The sequence below is a fragment of the Pan paniscus genome, chromosome 8 (genome assembly GCF_029289425.2).
Source record: "Pan paniscus chromosome 8, NHGRI_mPanPan1-v2.0_pri, whole genome shotgun sequence".
Taxonomy (NCBI): Eukaryota; Metazoa; Chordata; class Mammalia; order Primates; family Hominidae; genus Pan; species Pan paniscus.
The window spans coordinates 108,118,381-108,131,442 of record NC_073257.2 but is presented as its reverse complement, the minus strand read 5'-3'; the positions used below and the strand labels follow the sequence as shown (position 1 = coordinate 108,131,442).

The following is a 13,062-nucleotide window of genomic DNA, read 5'->3' as shown; positions in this document are numbered from 1 at the left end:
TGAGGTCAGGAGTTCAAAACCAGCCTGGCCAACATGGTAAAACCCCATCTCTACTAAAAATACAAAAATTAGCCAGGCATGGTGGTGGGTGCCTGTAATCCCAGCTACTTCAGAGGCTGAGGCAGGAGAATCACTTGAACCTGGGAGGCGGAGGTTGCAGTAACCAGAGATCATGCCACTGCACTCCAGCCTGGGCAACAGAGCAAGACTTTGTCTCAAAAAAATAAAAAATTAAAAAATTAAAAATAACAATGAAGAATGTGAGTCCCAGAGAGGTTGAATAACCAGCCCCAAAGAGCACAGCTAGTGAGTGGCAGAGCAAGGGACAGAACTCAGATCCAGTTGGCCTTAGAGCCTGACTCCTTTTCTGATACCTGCTGAGAAGGACAGTCCTGGACCAAAGGGATCCCACAGATTCCCTGTGAATGGAACGAAATCACTGAGGGAAGGAGCATGGAAGTTGATCCACATGAGTAATCACCACCTGGATACACTTTAGCATAACCTGGGGAACTTTTCCAACCTGTAATGCCAGGCTCCTCCCGAGGAGTTCAAACATTGCCAGGCTGGGGTGGAGCCTAGGCCTTGGCATTTTTAAAAGCCAGGAGCACCTCACCCCCACCCTGTGCCCTCCAGTGCTGCTTCCATCCCCTCTGTGTGGCCAAGTGTTGGGTTGTTGGTTCTCCTAAACCTCTGGGTGTCCATCACTGCCCCGGAAGGATGTTTTTAATGAGGACATTCTTCCAGTTTTTGCCGTTTAAGTCAATAAGCAGTTGAAATTTTGGGCCTAACATTTCACTTTACTCTTTCAAGGAATGCCCCGTGGATCATTTGTGGCTACATAGACACCCGTGGTTTTATACTTTCTGGATCTCAATGGCTTCCACCCAGGAAATGATCCAGAGCCTCTTTTATGTTATGTTTTTTGTTTGTTCCTTTCAAGACAATCGATCAAGCCAGAGGCATTCCCCACCCTTCAGCAAGACACTTCCCAGTAAGCCCAGCTGGCCTTCAGAGAAAGCAAGGCTCACCTCCACCCTGCCGGCCCTGACTGCTTTGCAGAAACCTCAAGTCCCACCCAAACCCAAAGGCCTCCTTGAGGATGAGGTAAAGTAAATCTGTGCCAAAGGCTTCCCAGGACACAGAGCGGGGTGGGGCAAGCGACCAGGACAGCCTGCCCGCTGGCTGTCCTCCTTCTTTACAACCTGCTATTGACTGCCCCCTCTAACTCTCCACTATTATACCAAAGGGACTTGGTTTTCTCCAAAATGGCTTATTGTAAATATGTCAGTTTACTAGAGGTGTATGGTAAAATATCAATACTGAGTCTGTGCCCCTCATATTATCCCCTCCTTCTTCCCTGGGGTTTCCTGTGAATCTCTTCTTTCCTTCCTAAGATGTTCTTCCTCTCTCTTTATTCTCCTTTGCTTCTCTGTCCTGTTGTTACTGACAGCAAATCCATATGGGTCTGCAGCAACCTCAATTCTTGCCTCCTGGGCGTAAGGCAGAAGGAGAGACCAAGGCAAATTTCAGAGCAGGAATGAAAAGAAGTCAAGTACACTTAGAAGAGGGCCAAGCGGACGACTTGAGAGATCCAGTGCGCTGTTTGACCTTTGAGTTGGGGTTTTATACACTAGCACACTTCCGGGGTCTTTTGTCCCTTCTCCCCTGATTCTTCCTTTGTGTGGGCTGTCCGCTTGTGCAGTGCCCTGCTAGCATTTGGGAGGTGAGCGTGCGCAGTGTGCTTACCGGAGTTGTACGCACGATCCCTTGAAGCATTCTTGCCTTACCAGCTGAGTGTTTCTAGAAGGTGAAGTACCAGTTAAACGCTGCCATTTTGCCTCTTAATGCGCATGCTTGAGCCCACTTGCCCAACTCCTGAGATCTTATCGGGAAACTGCTCATCACCAGTTTCAGGTTTTTTCTATCTATTGGGAGACTGCCTTTCCCTGGCGCTGGCTGTAACCAATTATTATTTTAGGGAGACAATTAACAGCCACCTGACAATCACCTGATGGTCTCCTGACATTCCTGGGGCAGGGGAGCCCTCTCCTGCCCTGCTCATGCCTGACTAGCTATTATACCCACTAACACTGTCGCCACCTTGCTTTCTTTCCTCCACCTTCTTTTCTCTCTGCTCCTCCACTTCCCTCTTCTCAGATGCAGAGGGTGACATGGGCCAGGATGTACAATGGAGATAGCTAGTCTGTAAGGTACCCCGCACAACCTGTGGAGGAGCTAATCCCTCACTTCCCTTTGACAGCTCTTGCTTCTCACTTCCTCCCTCCCCACAGCTGCCCTGCCCCAGCAGGTGTCCAGAGACCCACCTTTTCAGATGGCCCAGCATCCAACTCTGGGTTTACCTCCTTAATCTTCCCTGTCTCAGCACCTAGCCCTTTGTGTTGTTTTCCCTATGAAATAGCTCCTATTTGAAAATGAATAGGTAAACTCATCCAAGCTGTTGTAGTAACTGATAAAGCCTAATGTGTTATGGCTCCCAGAGGTCCCTGCATTTTAAATAAGGACAGAGACCAGCCTGCAGCTTCTCTAAGAAATAACTTGCCTGTAGAGGATAAAACTTATGGCTTACACACATGTTGTGAAATGACCTTCATTCCGCCTTTATAAAATTTGCAGCCCAGCAGGAATTGGAAAAGATGGACTTTTAAATAAAAATAGATGCAGCATCTAGGCCCAAATTCCTGCTTTGGCCCTTCTAGGTGTATGATTTGGGGCAAGCTAGACAACTTCTATGAGTCTGTTTTTCATCTCTGTTATTTTGAGAATTTAATAAAAGAACATATGTACAGCACTAAATACAGTGCCTCACACACAGAGGGGTTTAATATATGTCGGATTCCTTTCTACCATATTCTAGAGCCTTGACAAAATCCAGTTTTCTAGTTTCTTCTGAAAACTGAAGATCTAGCAACACCAGGCCAGCCATGGCTTCAAAGCAACTGGGCCCCAGGGCATCCCCCTCTCTCTTAGCTGTGAATCCTGGTCTCTTTTTTGATTTGTCATAGCTCCCACAATGCATACAGTGCATGTACACACCCTCACCCTGCACACACTCCTTCTTACTATTACCTACCCATCTGAGAGGCGATGTTGTCCTTTCAAGGGTGGGAATAGGGTGGCAAAGAGAAGCTGAGCAGGGGAGGGGACAGGATGGGGAGACCAGCTGTTAGGATCTCACTGTAAATTATTTCAGCATTTGGCAATTCCACATGAAGACACAAATTCAGATATAGAATGCAGATGAATACTGTGGGTTATGTAAGGCTCTTCATTTCTGTAAATAACTGAGAATGGACCCCAGGGAGGCAGGGGAGAGGTTTGCTAATAGCAGCCTTGTGGAGGTGGCTCAGGCAAGTCTGCACCAGTGGGAAAAAGAGAAGTATGAAGGCGGGGGCGTTCTGGAATGGGCAGATAGACAGCCAATATAAGAAAGAGGTGTAAAAACAAATAAACAAACAAACAGAAGCCAACATTAAGATATGGCTGAACCATTAGTTGGGAAAAGAAGAAGTCAAGTACAAGCATAAATAAAAGTGTTTAACCCTGCTCTACAGGTTATAGGCAAAATACAGAGATACAGGCTAAACAGAGAGCTGGAGGTGGGGCAAAGACATTTAGGAGGAAGGAGCATCTGTGCTATAATGAGAGAGGCTAACACTTGGAGAATGTTGTGTATCCACTGGTGTTCTGAGCACTTTGTATGCATTATCTCATTAAATCCTCACACTAACCCTATGAAGTCTATCATCAGCCCCACTTTACAGATGAGGAAACAAAGGTGTAAAGGGGCTAAAAAACTTGCCCAAGGTCACAGAGGGAATATATTTAGAGGGTATTTTTATAAGAATTCAATAAAATAATGTATGGAAAGCTTTTAAATGCTTATATGAGTGGTAATGAGGATGCAGCCCATGTGGGCATTTAATAGCTAATCAAAATGACTCCTGCTAAGTAATAGGGTATGAGCCGATGGGAAAGTGAAAATAAGATAAATTCACGCTACTCCTATTTTTCAAATCTGTAGTCCTAGGGGGAGGCAAACATGTAAACACTTATGACAAGTGTCTTATTAATACTGAAACATCTAAACATTGGAGTTGATCTAAGATGATTTTTAATCTATTTTTAATTTTGAATCATGTCATTGTAATAATTGAAGAAGGATTTCTAATACCTGTAGGTCATGGTAGTATAATAATCTACCTGGCTTCAAAAGACCAATCACTGATTCACTAAAGTCAAGTTTTTGTGTTTTGTTCATGAAATAAGGGGGTTGATATTAAAACACTGCAGCAATGTCAAAGTGGTCAATAAGACCACATTATGTCCTAATAAAGGATATAAAATGTGATGGTTCTTGGTCATTTACTTATTTCAGCAATAACAACGTTAAAGCATTGAATTGCAATGCTGGGAATATACATTTTACATTCCTTCTCCTAAAACCCTATAAAGATGAGAAAGTTGGGCAGACACTACAAACAGAATTTGTTGAGACTGGATCGAGTCTTTTTTCCTATCAGTCTTCTTTGGGAATACAAATGTCTCCATTCCAGAAATATCATTGAAGTGGCATCGTTGTCTGGGGTAAATACCTGGGGTTCATCGTCTCGCACTGACAAGATTAATGACATGGACATGTGTGGGTGGGTTAAGGAGCAGAAAGTTTAATAGACAGAAGAAAGGAGAGAGAAGAGCATCTCTCTCTCTCTTGCAAGACAGTGGAATCTGAAGGGAAAACCAAGCCTGAGGTGGATCACAGCAGATTTTAGAGGCAGGCTTCAGGAGGTGATATCTGATTTATACAGGGTCCACAGATTGGTTTGATCAGGAGTGACATTTATATGGTGCAGAAGAGGCTGGTCGCCCCACCCTAATCTTATTATACAAATGGGTTTTCTACTTGGCCAGTGCCATCTTGTCTGCTCCTTACTGTACAGGTGGCTGGCAAAGAGAGGGGAAGACAGAGCCACCATTTTGATCATGCCTAGTCACAGGTAGCATTTTCCTATTGGCACAACTGCCAGCATTCACCCATGCAAGCTTCCAGCTTGCTTGTCTATATCAGCAGCTTGATTTTACAGGCTACTCTTTGTTAGAAAAGAAAATGATTTTGGGGCTGATTTTTATTAAAAGGAAAACCTTACCAAGGACATCTTACCCTCACTATCTGCCTAAGTAATTTTTTCTTAACTCCTATATCATCATGACTCTAAACAGCTCAGATTCTAAACACTGCAGATAAAAACATTTTCTGTAATCAAGCACTGCAGAACAAAACAAGTACAAAATTAAGAGTACAGAGGAAAGAATAAATTTTGAAGTGGTCAAGTAGGACTGGGTTAGGGCCTGGAGCTTCCAACTTCCCTATATCCATTCAGGCATCATTGCCAAGTGTCAATACCAATATTCTGTGTTCAGACATAAGATATTTAAGGATTTTGTTGACTACAGTGTTTAAGAGGGTGGCATGCCTCCTAGGGGCTCAGCCTCTCCTTTTATAGGAACTAACGCCTAGAAGAGAAGTTGGGTTCTTATAAAGCATGTCACTCTGGCTGCTAATGAATCCAAAAAGGTGAACCCATAGAACCAAAAAGGTCCTGCAGGGATACCGCAGCCACTCAACATCCCATTATTCAAAGCTGCTAAGTCAGCCCATCCCAGCCTTGGCTATTGGGTTAGGCAATTTCAATTCAATTCAGTGAGGCATTTGACTGGCCAGGCACTGGAAACACAAACACAGAGAAGGAGAAGGCCCTGTCGTTCAGGAGTTCATAGTTTGACACTGTGGGGCCAGAGACGAAGCAGAGATGAGGACCAGGTTCCCTGTGCCACAGAGGAGCAAGTGCCCACCTCTGAATGGCAGAATCCAGGAGAACTTCTGATGATTCAGCAATTAACTCCCCCACAGGTCATACATCTAGAAAAGACTCAAGCACAGATTTCCTCCCAGGTCTGTATGATTCCAAAGCCTCATCTCCCTCAGCCAGATCATCTCTAAATATAACTGCAGATTGAGATGTGTGAGTAGAACTCTCTGGTGCCTCTCGGCCAGCTTCAGAGGTGAAGAAAGAGATAAGAAATAGCAATTAAATAAAGAGAGGGTAGATAAGACAGAAAGAGGAGGGGGAGGATGGAAGGTACTAGAATGTGGTGGATAAAAGTATGGGTGCTAAATTATTGAACTGCTTGAGTTCAAATCCTGGATCTACCACTTTTTTTTTTTTTTTTTTTTTTTTTGGAGACAAGGTCTCATTCTGTTGCCAAGCGCAATCACAACTCACTGCAGCCTCAGCTTCCTGGGCTCAAGCAACCTTCCCACCTCAGCCTCTGGAGTAGCTGGGACTACAGGTGCATACCAATATGTTTGGCTAATTTTTCTATATTTTTTGTAGAGACAGGGTTTCACCATGTTGCCCAGGCTGGTTTTGAACTCCTGGACTCTTATCTATCCACCTGCCTCAGCCTCCCAAAGTTCTGGGATTACAGGCACGAGCCACTGTGCCCTTCTGGGTCTACCACTTTTAAACTTGACAACTTGAACAAACTACTTAATTTTTCTGTGCCTCAGTTTCTTCATCTGGAAATGGAGCCAATGGTGATATCTCTCTTATTGTGTTGTTAGAAGGATTAAATGAGAAAAAAAACATGTAAAGTACTTAGAAGAACACCTGGCAATAAATTTTTGTTTTTGTTTCTCCTAGTACCCTTCTTGGCTGCCCACCAGGGCAGGTGGTAAAAACCAGTTTTGAGATCTGGTTACCTCATTTGTGTCTTGTCAATATAAAATCTCTCCCTCCCTGCATTTGTCGTCATTTAATTATTGACAAAAGTGCTAAGACGATTCAATAGAGAAATACTTTTTTAAAACAAATAGTGCTAGGTAAATGGTGCTAGATGTATCCACAGGCAAAAGAATGAAACTGGACTTCTAATCTCGCACCATACACAAAAATTAACTGAAAATGTAGCATAGACCTAACTGTAAGAGCTAAAACTGTAAAACTCTTAGAGGAAAACACAGATATGAGTCTTTATGGCTTTGGGTTAGGCAATGGTTTCTTGGATATGACATCAAAAGTACAAGCAATAAAAGAATAAATAAAACAGACTTCAAAATTTAAACATTTTGTGCCACCAATGATACCAATAAGAAAGTAAAAAAGTAACCTACAGAATGGAAGAAAAGTTTTGTAAATTGTATATCTGATGAAGAACTTATAACTAGAATATATAGATAACTCTTATAACTCAATAAAAAGATAAACAACCCAATTAAAAATGGGCAAAGATTTGAATAGACATGTCTCCAAAGAATATACAAAAATTGACAATAAGTATATAAAAAGATACTCAACATCATTAGTCTTCAGGGAAATGCAAATCAAAACTATAAAGAGATATCATTTTGCACACACAAGGATGGCTGTAATAAAAAGGATGATAACAAGTGTTGGTGAGGATATGGAAAAACTGGAGCCCTCATACATTGCTGGCAGGAATGAAAAATGGTGCAGCCTCTTTGGAAAACAGTTTGGCAGTTTCTCCGACTGTTAAACTTAGAGCTACCATATGACTCAACAATTTCACTTCTAGGATATTCCCAAGAGAAATGCATGTCTACACAAAAACTTGTACATGAATAGTCATGACACCATTATTCATTACAGCCAAAAAGTGGAAAAAAACTCAAATGTCCATCAGCTGATGAATGGATAAACAAATGTGGCATACTCATAAAATAGACTATTATTTGGCCATAAAAAGACCGGAGTTGTGATACATACTATACCACAGGAAAACCTTGAAAACATTATACTAAGTGAAAGAAGTCTCAAAAGACTACAGATTGTGTGATTCCGTGCATATTCAATGTCCAGAATGGGCAAAATCTATAGAGAAAGAAAGTAGATTTGTGGTCGACTAGGTCAAGGAAGCGGTGGATGGGGAGTGACTAATGGGTGCAAGGTTTCTTTTTGGGGTCATAAAAATGTCCTAAAATTAGATTGTGGTGATGGTTGTATATGTCTGTGAATATACTAAAACTCACCAAATTGTACAATTTACATAGTAGAATTTTATGATATGTGAATTGCATCTCAATAATGCTTTTTAAAAAAATCACTCCCTCCCATACAGTCAACTATGAATGTACAGCATTCTTCTCATTCAGTTTTGTATTTCTGTTAGGCTGATTATGTGGTCCCCGTGGAAGATAATGATGAAAACTATATTCATCCCACAGAAAGCAGTTCACCTCCACCTGAAAAAGGTAAGAGTTTGTCGCCTTAAGCACCTGAAAATTTTTAGCAGTTGATCAGGATGTACAAGAGTATTTGGTAGTAAGCACTAAGAGGCTCAGAAATGACAGTGCCCAGGACTTTCTCCCCTGGGCCACAGTGTGTGCTTCTTTGGCTTGTTGGGCAGACAGCATCAGTGACAACCCATCTCTGTGTATCATAGCCCTTCCCTGCCTTCCCCTTCCTCTTCCATGCTTTAATCTTCCCATCTCACATTATGAAAGCACCTGGGTAGTTCTCTTCAGCTGCCCTCGCTTCAAATGGATTTCTCATAAAACCTAATACAATGTTGCAAGCCACCATGTTGGCCTTGTAAACATTGCACCAAGAACAGTTTCTGCAGAAGAGTGAAAAAATGAAAGAGTGAAATATGCCCTGAGTCCCGGTTCTTTAAATTTAGTAGTATGATAGGCCTATGAAACATTTCATCCGTAAACCCTTCACAGAACAACAAATGCTATGACGAATGAATTACCTTAAAAAGCCAGTGCTACATAAGATTAGGCATGGAAACAGGGTATGTTTACTCTGAATATAGTCACTATGGAGAATATGATCCAGTACAAGTGATACCTCTTCAGGTAACATTACTCATCTACTACTCTCAACTCCATGGTAGCCATATTCAGGTTTCAGTCTGCCATCATGTAGCAACCCTCTCCCGTACTCCGTACCTATCACCAACAGCTTCAAGACCCACCTGAATTCCCAAGCCACCCATTACCACAAAACAACAAATACACATTCCCTCCTTACCAACCCCTCTTTAAAAAAACAAAAAAGAAAAGAAAAAAACCCATGAAATCCCAGAGCAATGGTGTGTATTGCATCTGGTAGGGGAGGTGGAGCTATTAATTGGGCCCCTCCAGTAAGGGGTTCAATACACTCTTGATGAAAAACAAAAACAATAAAACTCCTTTATCTCTTAGACCTCCCACTTGGCAAATGAAATTCGAAGCCATTATTCACTTTAACAAGATCTCTATCATCAAATAATCAAATAATAATATATCAAATTATGAATCTGTCATTGATATTCCCATTCTAAAGACGTTTCTTCTAAGAAGACTTCTTTTATTGGTTTGTGTGTCTAATAAGGGTGTCTCCCATTCTTTGCAAATTCTCTGGTCTAGTCATCATTTTTCCCTGAGTGTGAATTTTCCTCAATGGCATGTATCTGTAATGGTTTTATGTATATGTGTATATATATATATATATACATTTCTGTGTTTAAGCTCCCATGGTGAATAGATCAACCAAGCCAAATTCCTCAACGCCCGCCTCTCCTCCAGGAACAGCTTCAGGTAAAGTGTATGTGTGATTTGGTTTGGTTTTACGTCTATTTCAAATAAGAAAAACAGATCAACTATGAAGAATAATCAATTGTATTTCCAAATGTCTTAATATTGGGAACAGAAGGCCAGTCCTCATCCTCATGCACTGTCTGGTGGCACGTGTGTGGAAGTGGCCATTTCCCCAGGCCTTTTGGCATCTGCTAGACAAGTTCTGGTTTTCACCCTACCTTCCTGGGCACCTTGCTGGCTTCTCTGTGTCCCCTTCCTTGACTGAGGGGGTCCCAGAATTTAGCCCTCAGCCCTCAACCCACAGTTCTTTCAGAACATCATGATGGTTACAAGCTTGGTTTTGAGCCAGACAGACCTCGGTTGGAACCCCAGTGTGCCCCGTTACCAGCTATGCCACCTTGGGCTGGTACTTCACCTCTCCAAGCATCAGATTTTCTTTTCTGTAAATGGTGCTCATAGCCCCTACTCTGTGACAGGAGAATTCTGCAAATGTGAATGCGAAACTCTTAATGAGTGCCTGGTACACACTAAGAGCTGAGGAGAGAGAATGATTTTTCACTTCTGTAGGGTTCATCGATTAATCTGGATTCATGTCTCAAGTCTACACTGGTAACTCCCTGGCATCCAACCCCAACCTGACTTCCCTTCTGAACACCTTGATGCTCCCACACAGGACTCTAAACTCACTCCTCCCTTCCCTGCGGGCACCCCTGTTTCTCAATGCGTAGAGCCTCCAGGCCACATGCTCCAAATCCTGCTTTTTTTTCTCCTGAATTTGCTGTTCCATTTTAGCTGTGACCACCCTAGTCTGGGCTTTCTTTACTCAGCCACCTTGCACCTCCTTGTCCAGCAGCCATACCCCTGCCTCTTGGCTCTCTCCTCAGCGACAAGGACTGAGCTGCTGAACTCCTCCAGATGTTACCAGTTTCATCTCACCACAAAGCTAGTTTTTGCCATGTCACCCCTACCCCCAAACCATGAATGTTCCTGGTTGCTCCTATAGGTTTTGGCAACCCCCAAGGCTGAGCCCAAGACACTGAGGGGTGCCCATGACCCCCATTAACAGCACAGAGAGGTGTAGGAGCCTGCTCTCCAGCATTCTCACAGGCATTTCCTCTCCCTCTCTCCCCTTGTCCCTCTCCCCTAGGCACACATATGCGCGTGTGCACACACACACAAACATTCATACACACACACTCTCTTCTCTCACAGAGCTGAACACAAGTCATTGAGAGGCTGAGCTCTGCTTCCAGACACAGGCTCCTTCATAGAAAATGAAAGAACAGTCGAGTATTTTAAAAATCTTTTCCTGGACTCATTTCTTGTGAAATTATTCACTTTCTTCACAAGTTCTGGTTTTACTTAACCTCTCCTCAGAACCCACAAGCGCTTTATAAGTGGGGAGTGGAGCTCAGAGCCATCTTAGCCAGCTCATCTTACCCTCTGGAGAGACAAAGGTCAAACATGCCAATCTAAAACATCGTGACCATGTTGCTTAGGCCCCAGCAGAAATGGAGACTCCTAACTCCCGATAACTCAGGATGAGGGCTGTTGTTACTGGAATAGAAAACCTTTAACAAATAAATAAATGAAGACCTCAACCCTCCTTTAGAGAAATAGATTACTAATATCTGGTGTTTACCTCTTACAAAGCTCTACTTGCCTTACAAGCACCTCCTCTTCCTAAAACACACCCAGTACTCCAATCAGCCTGTATGTCACGGGTCTTGCTTCTTGGTCTTTGTGTTCTCACTTTTAGGACACCTAATCCTACTCATCCTTCAAGGCCCAGCTTGAGGCCTCCACCTCCAGGAAGACTCCTCTGGTTTCTGTAGCCCTCAGAGAGCTCTCCTTTGCAGGAAGTCTCTTCCCCCTTACACTTAGCCCGTACTTATTCCCTAATTACTTTGTGTCTCAGTCTAATCGCTTCCTAAGTACATTGCAAGCTCCTTGGAGACCTTGCCTTCAATGTCATTGCTCAGGAGGCTTTACCTGGCCCCAAGCTGGGACAGATCCCTCTAGTGCCCTGCACATGCCCTGAAATTTCTGTCTTTATTTGCTCACAGCTGTTTCCAGGGCCTACCCCAGGATCTGGCTCAGGGGAGGTGCCGAGACTGTAGAGGGGTCAGTTGGTTGAGAGGGTGAATGAGTCCTCAAACACTGGTTGTATTAAATATTTAAAGAATCACCAACAGGGCATTAGCCAGCTGGATTTATTACTCATAAGTTTGTTATTAACCTGGTATAGCTGTATTTTAATACTAGAGTCATCAGATGAAGAAAGCAAATCTAAACAAGAAAATAATGTCCTGGTTATGTGATTATCACATACAGGTGGGAGTACCTACAGGAAGGGGGAAGAAGTGAAATAATTTTGAAGGGACAAGCCTAAACAGTCCGAGTGAGTTTCCAAGTGTGCAAACAGTGGAACCTTCAGAGATTATTTTTACAAAAGAAATGATCAGACTACTAGCCTGTGTCTTTGAATAACCATCCATTCCCCTTTAAAGGCTTCAGATAGTCCCCCAGTGGGCATCACAAAAGTGTCCATCAGGTGCCTAGTTGGTGTTTCTGTCAAAGCACCACACCACATCAATTTCCTCTGGTCAATATTGCTTTTGGTCCTTTGATAGCCAGTAAGGTGCCTGCCGAGGGTGATATAGTAAATCTGGTGCAGTGACAGCCCCTGCCCTCCCCGTTGTGCTTGAGAAGCCAGTAGAATGGATTTAGCCGACTCCAAAGCCAGAGGTTTAGGTCCTGGCTCTGACATTTGCTAGGTGCCGGACTTTGAACAAGTGAAGTCATCTCTGTTTCTTAGTTTCTTCCTCTGAAAAAATGGCACCTATGCCTAGGGGTATCATGAGTAGATATCATGAGAATTAAGTGACTCAATATAGATGACTTGCACTCATAAAATGCTAGTGCTTTGTTATTATTATTGTTATTATTCAGAATCCCTTGTTCAACCTGCCTTGATCCATGACCATTCTGGCAGATATTATCAGGGAACAATATTGTTTCATGGGCCAGTGACCCATGAAGAGTCATGCTCCATCCTTCCCTAGAACTCTGTCTTCCTGAGGCAAGACCATAGGCTTTCCACCAGTGTCCTCCATGACAGTGTTCCACCATGACAATCATGCTGTCCTCTGATTGTCAGAAGTTATTTATAGGGAAGGAAAGGAAAAGGAAGGTTTTGGCAGACTATTCTGAGATATGCAAGAAAAGGAAGCATAGTAGAAAAGCCAGGAGGAAGGTCTGACAAAGATAATATAGTGGCCAAAGGAGCCCTTAACATTTCAGAAGAGGGAAAACCCCTGGGATGAAATTCAGACTTAGACCTTCTTTCTACTTCCTTATTTTTCATACAAGATTTTGTTCCACTTCCCTGAGATCTTCCATCAAATTCTATGGCAGTCAAGGGTACTTTAACAGTG

At 42.9% G+C, this 13,062-nt stretch overlaps 1 protein-coding gene across 3 annotated transcripts in view; it reads left to right on the top strand.

Annotated features, from left to right (window-relative positions):
* The window catches only part of BLNK (B cell linker), a 134,867-nt gene that overhangs the window by 99,658 nt on the left and 22,147 nt on the right, over window positions 1-13,062 (top strand). For 2 of the 3 annotated variants that reach the window (XM_003825406.6, XM_034931222.4), the window contains 3 exons: window positions 944-1,107; window positions 8,212-8,293; window positions 9,557-9,625. In XM_003825406.6, the coding sequence (XP_003825454.1) occupies window positions 944-1,107; window positions 8,212-8,293; window positions 9,557-9,625 (315 nt within the window). The remainder of the gene's footprint in view (window positions 1-943; window positions 1,108-8,211; window positions 8,294-9,556; window positions 9,626-13,062) is intronic. The other variant, XM_003825407.5, reaches the window with a different exon arrangement.